This window comes from Chlorocebus sabaeus, chromosome 17 (assembly GCF_047675955.1).
Source record: "Chlorocebus sabaeus isolate Y175 chromosome 17, mChlSab1.0.hap1, whole genome shotgun sequence".
Taxonomy (NCBI): domain Eukaryota; kingdom Metazoa; phylum Chordata; class Mammalia; order Primates; family Cercopithecidae; genus Chlorocebus; species Chlorocebus sabaeus.
In genome coordinates this window covers 16,282,651-16,299,082 of record NC_132920.1, presented here as the reverse complement: position 1 = coordinate 16,299,082, position 16,432 = coordinate 16,282,651, and the positions used below count along the sequence as shown (strand labels likewise).

Below are 16,432 nucleotides of genomic sequence, written 5' to 3'. Positions count from 1 at the left end.
AGATGACTTGACCCTGAAAAGCACGTGTAATGAAACTTGCGGGGAAAACACATTGGCCCAACTTTGTGAGTATCAGCTGGGAAAACAATTCATGTTACATCTGTCCAGTTAATTGCTTTCATTCTTTTGCAACAACCAAAAACTAGAGATGGGGGATGCCAGTTACTCTGACTCCGGACTGTCCTCCCCCCGGCTCCCGCACCGTCCTCCTCTCCTTGCCCCTCCTAAGGTGACTTGTCTGCTAATCACCAGGAGTGGCTTGCCACCGGCCTGTCCAGGAAGACGGCAAAACAAATCCCAAACCATTCAACTTGACTCCTGCAAGTACAAACTCCAGCAACTCCATCAAGTCTTAATAGCATTATATTAAAGTGAAACCATCTTCTTTTAAAAAAGAAAGAAAAACAAACAAAGGGAGAGAGAAAGAGAAAAAGAGAGAGGTGCGAGTGTTGGTTTGAACAATGAGGTTGTGAGTTCCGGGCAGCAGGGTGTGATGTTGGCCCAGTCGGTGCCTTGTGTCTGGGCCCGGAGAAGGCAGGCGGGAGAGCCCCGAAGCCTCCAGGCAGCAGGAGATTGGAGAGAGGACACAGCCTTCCACCATTCGGGAGCAGCCAGAAGCTCTGACGGAACAGAGTAGGAGGGAGATGGGAAAAGCAGGTTTGGATGCTTCCACTCGAGCCAGACGCCATTTCGTTCCTGGGGTTAGCTGAACACGGTGTTGTGCTGCTGGGTCACCCGGATGAACGTTGCCCTCCTGCTGAGCTCCTTGAGTTTGGCGGCCCCCACGTAGGTGCACGTGGACCTCAGTCCCCCGAGAATATCCAGGATAGTGTTTTCCACATCTCCTTTGTAAGGCACTTCCACAGTCTTACCCTCAGAGGCTCTGGAAGACAAAATAAGTTTTCTTTTTATCTAGTTCCCCACTCCCCATGCCCTTAAGAGCCCAGTTAGAATTATTCCCAGCTCCAGCACTTTCTGCAGCCCCCAAGGCACTCAGAAAACCAGACCCCACCCTCTGACCCCATCCCCACATTTCTACCAAGTGCCAGCGTGATCACCAGCACCTCAGACGAACACATTCCTCCCACCCAAAGGGCACGGGCTCATTGCTGGCTGCCCTGCACGCCGGGAAGAGGAAAGTCCTGGTGAGTAGCACTTGAAGGAGTTGGGGACCCATACCACCCCGCTTTGTGCCATTCTCTCCAGCAACGTGCTACCCTCTGCCCCTAACAGAAACCACCTTTACCTTTCTATTCTACCTCAACACGCACACCAACTTCCGAACAACCAGGAGCCCAAAATGTCCCCAGAATGGCCCTGGCAGATTCCCCCTGGAAACAGCCTCCTGCCCTCCTAGATCAACAACAGGAAAAGTCCAGAGCTTCACCTCCTGCCTGCTCTAAGATCAGAGACCAAGTGTCTTCAAGGGGGACGACCAGGACGAGGAGAACATAAAATGGGTAACTCAGGTCCTACTAGCTTACGTGGAAATCACCAGCAAGGTGATTTCATTAAAGTGGCTCCATTCTGATAGCCTGCCTGTCTTTCTGCTTTGCTGGGTACACCAGCCACCCCCAGTTTGCCTCCCTGTTCTTACAGGTCACTATACCTATCGCCCTGCACATGTGTGGGTCCAAGCAAGGTGGAATCAGAGGAGAACCGAGACCTGTCTTAGCACCGGAGGCTTCCAGGCTTTGGATAGCATCTTTCACATTTTCAGAGGAGTATTTAGAAATTCAGAAGGTCTGGCCTATGGCGTGAACACTGAGCAACATTTCACTGTCCCCACTGAGCCCATGTCCCTCTCTTCACAAAGCCACCATGTAACACTGCTTGTTACTTGGGTAACACAGGTCATGTCCCCTTACTGCAAAATGGGGATGTGGTCCAGACACATGAATATATTACCAGAATGTGTGTATATTACACATGTGTGTATTACCAGAAGGAAATCTGAAATCTAGGCACAACTCTAGTTCTCATCTAAGGGCCATGCAAGTTCTAAGAAGTACCCAAATTCTAGAACCTTCTGTAGCCATTCTCTTCAGCTGGAAAAAGAGCATCAGAGCATCTCTTTTTTTTTTTTTTTGAGATGAAGTTTTGCATTTGTCACCCAGACTGGAATGCAGTGGTACAATTTCGGCTTACTGCAACCTCTGCCTCCTGGGTTCAAGCAATTATCCTGCCTCAGCCTCCTGAGTAGCTGGGATTACAGGTGCCTGCCACCACTCCCAACTAATTTTAGTATTTTTAGTAGAGATGGGGTTTCACCATGTTGGCCAGGCTGGTCTCGAACTCCTGACCTTAGGTGATCCACCTGCCTTGAAGAGCATCTCTTGACCAGACATTCGTTACCTAGAATTTCAAAAGGGGGTTAACTCTTGGTCGCTGAACAGGCAGGACTACCCTTGGGTAAAATCTAGCTACTTAAACCATCGGCCAGTGTAGAGCCCCAAGCTCAGGAAGCCAAAGTCACTGGCCATACTCAGGACAGTTCAGGGCTCAGCACTCTGTGACCCCAGACAGGTGTCTGTACACATGTGCCTGCAATGACTGACATTTCGTTTTCGTAAGATATTTCCATGGCCTTCCTGGAGCTTGTTGGAAATTTCTAGATTCTCACTGGTGTGAATCTAGAGCTCATTTTTTGCTGATGCTTAAGTCTGCTCATCTGTAAAATGAAGGTACTTCATTCCCGGGGACAGCATGAGAATGAAATGATAGGGAAAGAACCAGTAGTGTGTACATAACTGTGCCATAAATAATTTGTGAAAGTCAGGAAGCATTCTCATGATGAGATCATGGTCATGAGGCTGAAAACTGCACAAGAGACAGAGAGAGAGAAAAAGAGAGAGAGAGACTGAGACTCAGAAACAGAAAGGCAGGACAGGTACAGCCTGGCTCAGGCTGCAGCCTTCGGATTAAGGTTCTAATTTTCTCAGCAATTTCCTTCCTGGTTAAAGATTTGAATCCACTTCCAGAATACAGTCTTGCTACTGCTGAATTTTTTTTTTTTTTTTTTTTTTTTCTGTTATATCTAAACACTGCTGAAATTACAGGAGATGGTTTTTCTTTCAGCTCTTTGGCTTCTGTCTGTGCCACAGCCTGCTCTGGCCTTCCCGATTCTATAATTGTTTTTAGAACCCAAAAGAGATGCAGCCACGAGGGTGAAAAAGGTACTCCAGGCAAAGCGCCTAGCTGCTGCTCACCCATGAAAGCTCCACTTACATTCTGGCACAGAGGAGACACATGTAGGCCCTGGGATGATGACAACAGTTGCTGGTAAAGCACGAAGCTTCTTGACCATAGGTCCAGCTTAGTGCCTCCTCCTTACCCAACCGTGCAACCTCCTCCTCTATCAGGGACCGCATGGGGGAAAGAGGGCTTCGGGGACTACCTGGAAGAAGTGCATCTCTCATTTCTGACTGATGCAGTCCCCATCGATCTTTCCATCCTGCTTTTCCCATATTATCTTTATTGGGGTTCACCACCAAAAGAGAAAGAGACTGAGGTGAATGAGAACTGAAGTAAGTCTGCTAGAACCCCACAGAAGAACAGAACTCTGGTAGAATACGCCCCACCCCCCAATCCCCCTACCTACAAATCTCAGTGGAGTTCTGAGATTTTGCTGCTAGCTTGATATGAACCTTATATAATACATCTGAATCCCAGGTCATCAAAATGACCCTCTGGGTGTGGACTGAGTGGTAAGAAATAAAGGGTGTCAGCCAGGGAGGGCTTAGGTGTCCACTCCAGCACAGGATAGAGTCTGAAAACTGGAGGGAGAAGCCTGAGGTTTCCTGGAGAAAAGCAACCAGCCAATTCACAACCAGCTTCCCTCTGTGGATGGAGGACCTTTGGTCCTGCCCCCGTTTTATATAGCTTGTTGTTGGCACTAATCCTGATGAGAATAACAGTAGGCTCTATGGAGCACGGTGAGGCAGTGAGTATACCGTCATCAGGTTCTTTTTTTTTTTTTTTTTTGGCAGGGTATCACTCTGTTGCCCAGGCTGGAGCATAGTGGCACGATCACAGCTCACTGTAGCCTCCAACTCCTGGGCTTAAGCCATCTTCCTGCCTCAGCCTCCTGAGTTGCTGGGAGTACAGTCACGTGACACCACACCCAGCTAATTTTTAATTTTTTTGTAGAGACAGGGTCTTGCTATGTTGCCTAGGCTTAACTGGAACTTCTGGGCTCAAGCAGTCCTCCAACCTTGGCTTCCGGAAGCACTGGGATGACAGGCATGAGCCACTGTGCCTGGCCCCATCATCAGGTTCTTAAAACACACATGCAGAGAGTTAAAATGGAAGTGAATCAGGAAAAGACCCAGGTGTCTTTGGAGACCATGGATTAAAAACACACATCAGGAGCTGGGCGTGGTGGCTCATTTATAATCCCAGCACTTTGGGAGGCCGATGTGGATCACTTGAAGTCAGGAGTTCGAGACCAGCCTGGCCAACATGACGAAACCCTGTCTCTACTAAAACTACAAAAATTAGCTGGGCGTGATGGCGGGCATCTATAATCCCAGCTACTCGGGAGGCTGAGGCAGGAGAATCACTTGAACCCGGGAGGCAGAAGTTACAAGTGAGCTGAGATCATGCCATTGCACTCCAGCCTGAGCGACAGAGCATGACTCCTCCACAAAAAAAATAAAAATAAAATAAACACACATCAGCAGAAGTAAGCCCCACTTCTACAGTGGATGACACAACTAAATGGCTGAAAGTGCTGCTGTGTCGACTCTGAGAGCCTGGAGGCAGGTGAGACGCAGTATGAGCTGTATGCAGCATTCTTCAGGAAAGGCCTGGCCACCGTGCAGCGGTCTAGACCACACCTATGGCTTTCTGTGCAAAAGGAGAGCCATTCTTCAACTCAATCCTTTCATCCTGAACTCTTCTCAAGCCAGAGATCTAAGCTTACAGGGATAGCTCAGCACAGGCTCTACTGGAAGGACAAGGCAATACTTCCACCCACCCCCAGAGGTCTGGAGTATTCCCTTCAGGACTGGTACCCACTCACATATACCCCTGGTCACGCTTCCAACCCGCCCCCAAACACTGCTTCTCTGTACTTGCTTTTGGGAACCCCAAACACTGCAAATGCTAACTGGATACAAAGGCCTCTTTTAAAAGAACCCCTTCCCACGGTATGTTAATATACACAGAGCTGCTGTTCAGACCTGCTTCCATCCCATCTCCGTAAGAAGCAAGAGCAAGGCCAGGCCTCGAGTGCGCGCTCCGGGGGCACCTCCTCACCTGTACTCAGCAACTCCTCCTGCATGCTTCTTCATGGCCGTGTCAGAGCTCATCCCGTAGAAGAGCTTGAGCTTCCGTCCGTTCCTCTCAATCACTTCTCCAGCACACTCCGTATGACCTGAAAACATTCCTCCCAGCATGACAAAATCTGCTCCAGCTCCTAAATGCCGACGGTGGGGATAAAAGGGAGTAGCAGAGAAGAGAGCTCAGGGGAAACAGACTCTCAAAAAATCCAAGTGCTTGCCCAGTTCACCCGCCTCCCCCACAGCTATAGCCAAGAGAAAGGCTGGACCTCTCTTGCCTATCTCCTGGAAAAAGGAAGGCTTCCATGCAGGGAGACAGGGCCATGGGACACTGGGAGAAACAAATGCAGCCTACTGAAGGCTAGTGTCCCATATACTGGACCATGCTGAATGGCTTTAATGGCTAACTAGGAGCACCTTCCTCAGATCTAACTCTTTTAGAACCAGAGAAACATTAAGAGTTGGGCAGTATTCCGCCAGGCGCGGTGGCTCACGCCTGTAATCCTAGCACTTTGGGAGGCCGAGGTGGGTGGATCACTTGAGATCAGGAGTTCAAGACCAGCCTGGCCAACATGATAAAACCCCATTTCTACTAAAAATACAAAAATTAGCTGGAAATTGCTTGAACCCGGGAGGCGGAGGTTGCAGTGATCTGAGAGCATGCCATTGCACTCCAACCTGGGCAACAGGGCAACAGAGGGAGACTCTTATCTCAAAACATAAAAAAAGGGGGCAGTATCTTAGAAAGCATGTTATCTAATCTTGTGCTTAATGCTATGACTCCTCTATGATGCCCCCTCAGGTGTCTGGTCTGTATATGAAGCTCTCCGCACTCGACATTCCCTGTGCTTATACATCAGGAAAAGGCCTCAGAACAGACTGAAGCGCCTACACTAGAGACAGCTTCAAGGAAAGAAGCCCCTGTGTCATGGAAGTCATGTGATACTCTACCCGCACCACCACAATGCTACGCATTAGACTTCCAGAGTAAACACTCTGCCAGACCAATCACCGAATGACAGCACATTTCCAGGACAGGCACAGGAGACAGAGGTACTGAAGCTGCCTGTCTTTGTGGGCTATGCTGGAACAGGCCCAGGGCTGGCTCTATGTTTATCCCAAGTGCATGGCACATGGTAGATGCTGAATGATTAGCTGTCAAAAAAGTAAAAAGAACATGTGGGAGAAATAATAAAAACAGTTATCATTCCCCATCTTGTTCATGGATCACTGTGCAGAGGGATTCTTCAATGCCTATTAACTAAGAAACTGCTACAACCTCCCCTGAGTAATCCTACTGAGGGTTTACATTTAGAACAGAACAAGACAGTAGCAGGGTGCAGATGTATTAAGTAATAGGATGAAGGAGGAGGGGAGCCTGGCAAATCCTAATTAGGAGGAGGAAACATAGGAACCCCTGAAAGTGGCCCTGATACCTTCGATTTGGTCATTTAAACATTGGCAGAGCGCTCTGGGTTTTGCGTTGGCGTTACGGCCCCTTCCGTCCAGCATGACAGAAAGGCATGCTTTTCTGGCACTCAGGGAAGCAAAGCACAACGCAACCTTCCTGTGTGGCAGCAACCTCTGAAGACCCTCCCTTTTGGGGTTCCTAACACGAATGTGACTCCCTGGTCCTCCTGCCATAATTTTAACGAGACAGAGGATAACTGGTGTCCAGCCAGGATTCTTGATGACCATAATTCAGGAGCACAGCATCTCCTCGGCAGCTGCAAAGGAGCAGATGTCAACAGCAGGAACGCAGAGCACAGACCCACTGAAAGAACGCTTTGAGGCGGTTCCCAACCATTTTCATTTCGGGACACTCTTGCATCCTTCCCTGACATGGTCGCTCTCCCTCCATTGAGTCCTGGCACAGGTGTGGCTACACTGACTGACAGGCAGTGGAGGAGGGAATGACACCCAAAGGAGACTGAGCTGAGTGTGGTCCAAAGCCAGGAACTGGGATCTACAAGGCACCTTCTCAACAACCAGCCACTTTAAAGTGTGTTCGGCTCTCTCTGTGCACAGAGAGCATGTGTGAGGCAACACAAAAGAGTCCAAGATGGACCACCACCTGTATTAAGCAGATTCAACTCAAAAACCAATCGTAAAAATGCCCTTGGCCGAAGATCCTTACACTACAGGGTAAGTGACAACACTAGTTAGCAGAGGCACTGTGTTCTCCCTGTTCTGCCCCCTGATTGTAGGACTGTGACCTTGTCATTCCCTCCTAGAGCCTCAATCCCCTCAACTATAAAATAAGAAGCTGGAATCACTGGAGGGTCTGTAGATTCCCTTTCACAGATAGGATTTATGATTAGGATGAGGTTAAATCCCATTTTTCATGACATTCTTTGGGTTGCTATGAAACCTTGTTGCTAAGAACACTGTCCTAACGTTTTTCCTTTGTCACTATCAGGGTTGTTGTCTGAACATTTTTTAATTTTTATTTTTTACATTTTTTTGAGACAGGTCACTCTGTCGCTCAGGCTGGAGTGCAGTGGCGTGATCTCAGCTCACTGCAACTTCTGGCTCCTGGGTTCAAGTGATTCTCCCACCTCAGCCTCCTGAGTAGCTGGGATTACAGGTGTGCACCACCACACTCAGGTAATTTTTTTTGCATTTTTAGTAGAGATGGGGGTATTGGCCAGGCTGGTCTCAAACTCCTGGTTTCAAGTGATCCGCCCACCTCAGCCTCCCAAAGTGCTGGGATTACAAGTGTGAGCCACTGCACCCAGCCTGAAAACAAACAAACAAACAAACAAAACAAAACACACACACACACACCCCAGAATTCCTATGACAGAAAGTTTCCTGCCACCATTTTTTTTTTTTTTTTTTTTTTTTCTGGCATCAGCAAAGGGCTGAGGCGTGAGAGCTTCGTTTTTGCTCCAGCCGGCACCCATAACCCCCATTTCAATTCTGGAGCCGGCAGCCACACGGCCAGCTCTGACCTCCGAATGCAGTTTGCAGTTCAGTGGCCAACACGGGGCTCGGCAGCTGTACTTTACTGCTTGTGGTGTTGAGAGACTGGACCGCGTCTAGTGTTTTCCGGAGAAAAGCTCAGAACCTGCTGCCCATCCACCACCGCTCCCTGATCCCCAATCCCAGGGGCTCACAGCAGGCACTGCTGCCCCCTAGTGGGAGGCAGGCTCCAGCCTCCAGTGAGAAACTGCTGCGGGATTCCTCAGGTCCCTTCCACGGGACTTCTCCAGGCTGGGTCCAAAAAACTCCGTCTGTAGTTCCTACACATCACACTTGTCACGGTCCCCTCGGACAGGTCCCCTGAGCCTTCTCTTCCCTGGGATGAAAAGGCCTTGACTTCACCCACTCCTGGCTTGCAGGACGTTACGCCTAGATCCATCTCCTAGGGCATTTGTGGCCTGCTCCACCACGGACCAGAACCAAATCAATGCGGGGATTTGGGCCAATTGGGGCTGAAACCCAGGGAGAGGAAACTCCAGGAGGCGCACAACTTCCCCAGCAGGTCCCCCTCCTCATTCAGGTTGCCACCTGGAGAGGTGCAAGGAGCTCTCTTCCTCCTTCCTTCCCTCCCTCTGCACCAGGGCCCGGCCTTACCAAATGCTTTGGCGACATCCCCTGGACACGTGCAGCCTCCATCCTTCACAGAGGAAAAAGCAAGGACAAGACACCATCAGCGGGAGCTCAGCCAGGCTGTCCCCGGATGATCCAGTGACTGGGGGTTCAGACCCACCACAGCCCCCAGCAAGCCCATGAGCCCAAGTCCCCCCACCATGGCTGTTGTTGTCTGATCGAGTGTACTCCCCTCATTATTGCACCTTTCACTCCCCAGGCCCATCCAGGCTTCCTCTGTGGCTCAGAGGCTGGCACCACCCACTGCCCACCTGCCCACCTGGGTTTGGGCACTTCTGTTGCAGAGCAGGAGGCAGCAGGGGCTGTGAGTGGTGGAGGGGCTTGGCCCTCATCCCATGCCAGCCCCTTTTATAACACACCCAGCCATTCCACTGTCCACGCTCATTCTCACTTAGAAGCCACCTTTCCCTCTCTGGCTGGTGTGAGGTGAGATTTATTTAGTACAAGGGGTGAATTCTTTTAAGAGCCAAGAAAAGGACATTGAGTTAATCCTTTTATCTTTCCAGGTACTTCCATGTTTCCTATTCCTCATGTATGGTACACAGTTACCTGAAAATCAAACATCTGTTCTTCCACCCACACTGCCCACGCAGACCACACCTGGGCTGCTTTAATGTGTAGCTGGGCCAGTCTGTTATCTTGGGCTGCCCAGCAAGGTTCAGCTGTGGGAGGTAATGTTTAAACACCAGCCACACAGTACAAGTCTTCTAGGATGCAGAGCTAGCTGCATTTTCTTTTCTTTTCTTTTTTTTTTTCTTTTTTATGAGACAGAGTCTCACTCTTGTCCTCCAGGCTGGAGTGTAGTGGCGTGATCTCGGTTCACTGCAATCTCTGCCTCCCAGGTTCAAGCAGTTCCCCTGCCTCAGCCTCTTGAGTAGCTGGATTACAGGCGCCCACCACCAAGCCCGACTAATTTTTGTATTTTTAGTAAAGACAGGGTTTTGCCACGTTGGCCAGGCTGGTCTCAAACTCCTGACTGCAGGTGATCTGCCCACCTCGGCCTCCCAAAGTGCTGGGATTATAGGCGTGAGTCACCGCACCCAGCCGCCAGCTGCATTTTCTTACAAACCCAAGACACCAAATGCCCAGAATGCTACCTACTATTCCTAATGTAGCCTGGGTGCAATTCAAGGGGCCAATGGACAGCAACAGTACGCTGGAGCAGCAGCCAGACACCATGGCGCAAGGGGAGACAGCAACAGTGTCAGGGTTCACGTGATGGTGACACAGCCCAAAGCTAAGTGTGGGTCTAGGAGAAACAACAGGGCCTCAGAGGGAAGCACCTGTCCCCAGAAGATGGGACCCACTTTAGGAAGGAACAGAGAAAAGACAGGGTACCCAGACTACCCCGTGTTACAATCTGCAGGAAGGTGCACGCAGCTCTGCAGTTGGAGGGCAGGGAAATGGGATGAACCACCTTGTAAAGAACATCTCCAACTGAGAACACAGGGTCTCTGTAACTCAGTCCCCTTTCTCTATCTACCAATGAGGCCTGTCACTCCAGGACCTAGAACTCCAATACTGTTTCACTACTTCTTTGCAGCTCTGATCAAAAGGTTAAGTGTGAAGCCTGCACCTTTTCTTTACAAACATTTACTGACCATAGTGATTTCCTCAATCAAATGTGTTATTCATATATGGCTTCTCTGACCCCCAGAGGGCCGTAGAGCACTGAGGAATAACTATTTCAGAGGTGGACTCATATGTTATCTGGCCCAAACCCTCTGTGTGAAGGCAGGAACAGGGCTTGTGGCTCTACACCCCTTGTTAATGCTTCAAAATCCTGGCATATTTATTTACTTTACCTTTCAAAGGTACAACCTCAAAATGCCCTTCACTTGCCCTGCCAATTAATGTTAAAGTGCTTTATCTCTTTATCAAAACCAGCTCTACACAGCGTTTCACACTTCTGGCCTCAAACACATTCAATAAACTCATGCTCCCATTAAAATAAGTCCTTTTAAAACATGACTTTAAAAAACATCACTCTTGGCCGGGCGCGGTGGCTCACACCTGTAATCCCAGCACTTTGGGAAGGTGATGAGGGCGGATCACGAGGTCAGGAGATCGAGACCATCCTGGCTAACACAGTGAAATCCTGTCTCTACCAAAAATACAAAAAATTAGCCAGGCGTGGTGGTGGGCGCCTGTAGTCCCAGCTACTCGGGAGGCTGAGGCAGGAAAATGGCGGAGCTTGCAGTGAGCCGAGATCGCGCCACTGCACTCCAGCCTGGACGACAGAGCGAGACTCCATCTCAAAAAAAAAAAAAAAAAAAAATCACTCTTTTCTTCACTCATTTGTATCTCCTGTGGTGTCCTGAAAATTTTATATTACTGTGGTCAGTGATGAGGCCTGAATCAGGAACCCTGTGCCACTGGGACCCCAAGAAAATCAGCCTTTCTCTTCCCAGGATGGGCCAAGAGATCCACAGTTAATACAACTCTATGGCGTGTTGCAAAAAGGAAAAGATATTTACGGCGTCATCTGCTCACAGGGTGCTTTTGTATTTGCACTTGTGAAATGGGCAGCGTAGACCAAACAACCATATGTGGTTAATGGTTGCACATTTAACCAAGAGCAATCCAACTTCACATGATGCCTCAGGACAGACAGGGCAGTCTACTTCCTGCTACTGTGTATATTTCCAAAAGTGTTCAGTGTCTTTTCATGTTCTCGGGAAGCAGAGTAGCTCCAGCAATCTAATACATACATGTATATTCACACGTAAATATTCATACCTGCTGAAAGGTTGTTAAAAACAACAACAACATTTGGGCTAGTATTTTGTTCTGTGCAAGTATTCAAGGCAGTAATTTACAAGGAGTCCTTTTCTTGTTTTTCTAAAAGAGTTAACATTATATTTAAGTACAAACGGCATCATGGGACATGAATGATAACTTGTGAATTGTCAGCCTGCCTCTTTTGCTTAACAATACTTGCTCAGGCCAGGCACGGTGGCTCACACCTATAATCCCAGCACTTTGGGAGGCTGAGGCGGGCAGATCGCCTAGGGTCAGGAGTTTGAGACCAGCCTGGCCAACATGGTGAAACCCAGTCTCTACTAAAACTACAAAAATTAGCCAGGTGTGCTGGCACATGCCTGTAATCCCAGCTACTCGGGAGGCTGAGGCAGGAGTATCACTTAAACCCAGGAGACTGAGGCTGCAGTGAGCCGAGATCATGCCACTGCACTCCAGCCTGGTTGACAGAGCAAGACTCTGTCAAAAAATAACAACAACAACAGAAAAAAAACAAAAGGAAAAAAAAATACTTGCTCACATTATGTTGAATACTGACAATGAAAAAAGAAAAATACTTGCTCATTCCTAAAACAAAGGAAGGATGGTGATGGCAAACATGGAGTAGGCAGAGAAAAGAGTTCAAGTCAGTCACCTACTAAAAACCAGCAACTATTATGAACTTAAAAGTCATTTTGCCATTCAAAGTCATGAACGTGAAGAAGACACTGTGTAGACGGGGTGGGGGGAAAAGTGAGGCTCAAAAAGGTTGAGCAACTCTTCTAAGGTCACACAACTATAAAAATGGAAAAACAGGTTTAGAACCAGTGGTTATCTTAAGATGATAGCATTACCGCTAATACTTATTTTCCTTTTTATGTTTATTTGCATTTCTAACTTTTCCTAGGTTAAACATATTTTGTTGGGAAAATTTTCCAGCCTCAAAAAAAAGATTAATTATTTGAATGCATTTGTTTAGGTATTTCTAAATAATGGTGTGACACAAAACTTAACTGGTCCCACCTTAATCTTCACCTATGCAGGAAGTATCCTGAATTTTTCCTCTCTGCTTCTCTGAAGCCCATGTGGGCCACAATAAGTAGAAACACGACTGAAGCCCAGTCTCTTGGGTATCAGCACATGCTGAACAGACACCACATTGTGGCTTCCTTTGAACTTCAACAGCACCAGTGTGCTAATTCAGCAAATAAAGTGTAAAATGGGACAGTTGGAAGGAAATTGGACCAAGTGGCAGGATCCAAAACATCGGGTGGGTTTCCAGCAGGTTCAGGGCTACTGGCAAGTAAGAGAAACATGCCCGTGCCCTGTTAGACAAAGGGAGTGTAGGGGCAATGGCTGCTCTAAACCCCAAGACGCTCAGCTGCTTACAAGGACTAACCTGAGGGCAAGGGTCCAAATTCTACTAAGCATTCATTTGCTTTTCTGGCTAAATGGAACTCCTAACCCCATCTAGGAGACCTCTCAGCACTGATGTAAAAGGAACCTCGGAGGCCGGGCATGGTGGCTCACGCCTGTAATCCCAGCACTTTGGGAGGCTGAGGCGGGTGGATCACGAGGTCAGGAGTTCGAGACCAGCCTGGCCAGCATGGTGAAACCCCACCTCTACTAAAAATACAAAAAAAATTGGCTGAGCATGGTAGCACGTGCTAGTAATCCCAGCTACTCGGGAGGCTGAGGCAGGAGAATTGTTTGAACCTGGGAGGCATTCTAGCAGTGAGCCGAGATCATGTCACTGCACTCCAGCCTGGGCAACAGAGCAAGACTCCATCTCAAAAAAATAAATAAAAAAGTAAAAATAAAATAAAAATTAAAGAAAGAACCTCAGAGAACACAAGCAAGATCAGAAGTGCTACCTTCCTATTGCACCAGTACCCCAAGCTTGGGATTCATTGTCCGTAACTGTTAAATTCAGAGAAGTTGCCGCCTTGGGCACCAGCAGATGAGACCTGGTTCAGGAACACTCACCCAGCCAGCGTATGCTGAGCCTCTACTCTATAAGCCAGTGGCTCTCGCACTTAAGAGGACATCAGAACTACCTGGAGGGCTTTTGTTAAAACAGGTTCCGGGGCCTCACCTGCAGAGTTCTGATTCAGTAAGTCATGTCGCGGGTGGGGCCCAAGAATTTCTAACAAGTTTTCAGTTGATAGTGATGCTGCTGGTCTGGGCACCAGGCTTAAGAGAATTGCTGAGATACACTGTAAGTTAGGTGGTAGTGTGTAAAGAGATGCTAAGTTGATTTCCAATCAGACTCACCTCTGGGACACACAGAGCCTCCATCCCACCCTACCACCAATCTTTGGCCAAACAGCCCTGTAAACTAAGCAAGTCTGAAGTTTCTACAGGGACATGAGGATCTCAGAATATGTTCAGAGTAAAACCTTATTAATCTGAACTCCACTACTTAGGAAATAGTGGTCATTCAAGTAACACTTATGATATAGGGTCCAAGCTTTTGACTTGATGGAGATGCTCAATGGTTAACATTATTAGGTAATGGAGACAGGACTAATTACATATGGGGATTTGGGGGACCAACCTCTGAAAGAGTCAGTTCACTAGGATGGGGTCTCGGAACGTTGATTTGTAAAAGCCTCTCTGGTGATCCTCATGCAGCCAGCCTCAGACAAGGCTGCACTCAGGATTTGAGAACCACTGACATACTGCGGAATGGTACTACTGCTTGGCTGCTCCCGTGAGTTGAATAACCTCTTAGCAAATGTAGACCGACAGTTCTATGTCAGCCTTTTACACACTAGTTGCTCAGTAAATGGATATTAATTTGTTCACTGGGGCAAAGGGTATTGAGTGGAGGGTCTTAGAACTCTGTCATTAACCAATAAACCTTTAACCATTTATTTTAGATTCTATCACAGTAGATGCTTAATAGATACTTGCTAGATGAATGGAGGGGTGGGTGAAAAACTTGGATGAGGCATTAGAAGGAGCCCAGGCAATCTGCACTGGACAGCGAGTGAAAGACCTTGATCCTAGCTTCAGTTGTTACCTGAGCACCATTCCCAAGACTCTCATCATCTATGGGCTAAAAGCTGCCAGGTCTCCAACCATGAACACAATGCCTCATGTACAATTTCCCTTCTGATGCCCCTCGAGCACCTCAAAATCAACAGACACGTGCCATAGTGAACACCACACCAGCCCTGAACCTCTTCCTTTGCAGCCATCTTCCAGGTGATCCAGCACGGGAGCCAGTACGTAAGCCAGTCATAGCCTTGCTCCTCCTCCTCCTTCTCCAGCTCCCTCCAAGCACCTACTCCACTGCCGACACTTGTTTAATTCTGCCTTCCAAATGTCAGTCAATTCTGGAGATGGCTCTTAAGCCTGCTACAGGGCACAGTCACCTCCCCACTGAATTACTAATGCTGTCCCAGCTGGGCTCTCTTTTTTATCTTGCCCCTTTCAATCTGCCCCAAGGCAGTGAGTTGGGCACTCGCCTGCTCAGACCTCTGCAATAGCTCCCTGGTGCTCCCGGAGAAGTCCCATCCTTAAAACTGGATCCCACCACTTTTGTCCATTCTTGCCTTCAAGTTTATCTCCTGCTGCCCCTCACGCCTGCCCCTCTCAGCTCACTCGCCCCAGATGCAGTGACTGAGATTTGGTTCCCCAGTGCTTTTCTGTTCCTTTCTTTCTTCTCATCTGAAAAATTCCTTTTCAACCATCAGGTCTCCCTATTACGCTCTAGGAAACCTTCCCTGACCCTGAATATGGGATATGTGGCCTGTTACGGGTTGCACTGGGTCCCCGCAAAAACTTGCATGTTGCCATCCTAACCCCTAGCATCTCAGAATGTGACCTTATTTGGAAACAGGGACAATGGACATGTCATCAGTTCAGATGAGGACATCCTGCAGGAGAGTGGCCCCTGATCCAAAAGGACTAGTATCCTCAGGAAAAGAGGATGTTTGCACACAGACACACACACACAGGGAGGATGCCACAAGCTAAGGAACCAGCAGAAGGTCACAGAGAGGCCTGGAACAGATCCTTCCCTGGGGCCCTGAGAGACAGCATGGCCCCCCAACACCCTGATGTTGGGCTTCTCGTCTCCAGAACGGTGAGATACTGAAATTTAAGCCCCCAGTCTGTGGGGCTTTGCTACAACTGTTCTAGCAAGCCGTGGCCTGGCCTGGCCCCTACCCTGTCCCCTAAAAGCTGCCTGCACATCCCTCATTGGATGCACCACCCAACCTGCTTGTATGGCTTCTGCCTACCAGGCCTGCCACCCTCACTGTGGAATTCGTGGGCAGCAGAGCCTGTTTCTGCTGAATGTCAGCACGGTGACCGCAGTGCCCAGCTCCTTCCCGTGCCCACAGGATACTCAGTCAGTGGAAGAAGAGCAGCGAGGGTGCAGGGGGGCATCCCAAGAGACTCCAGCCCCGGTCCCCGCCCCCGGCCCCAACCTCGCCCCAGCCCCAGCCCTGGCCCCGGGGCGGAGACTCACAGAGATGATGTGGCCCTGCAGGCCGTGGGCGGAGTCGGCACACTCAATGACGGCGCTCAGCTGGGGGTACCCCACTCCTGTCTTGGTGCGGGTGGTGCACACAGAACCTGCACAGAGAAAGAAGTTGACCCCCAAAGAGATGGTTATACATGAGAACACTGTGACATGAAGTGTGCCCCCATCACTTTCGCAGCCCCGCTCTAGTGACCAGGGTGAGCCTTTGTGGCAGAGGAGATGTGGGGAACGGGCTGCCCACCTGCACGCCGGAGGTCGCTGTAAACCACACCGCCTGGTCATGGTCATGTACCCCTTCAGT

At 49.0% G+C, this 16,432-nt stretch overlaps 1 protein-coding gene across 1 annotated transcript in view; it reads right to left on the bottom strand.

Annotated features, from left to right (window-relative positions):
• Nucleotides 1–345: 345 nt before the first annotated feature.
• GMPR (guanosine monophosphate reductase) overlaps nt 346–16,432 on the bottom strand; it is a 48,769-nt gene continuing 32,682 nt past the window's right edge. Inside the window, exons 6-9 of the mRNA XM_007973621.3 lie at nt 16,117–16,223; nt 8,862–8,904; nt 5,260–5,419; nt 346–883 (exon numbers count right to left, since the gene is read on the bottom strand). Coding sequence (XP_007971812.1) covers nt 703–883; nt 5,260–5,419; nt 8,862–8,904; nt 16,117–16,223 — 491 coding nt within the window. The 3' untranslated portion in view covers nt 346–702. The remainder of the gene's footprint in view (nt 884–5,259; nt 5,420–8,861; nt 8,905–16,116; nt 16,224–16,432) is intronic.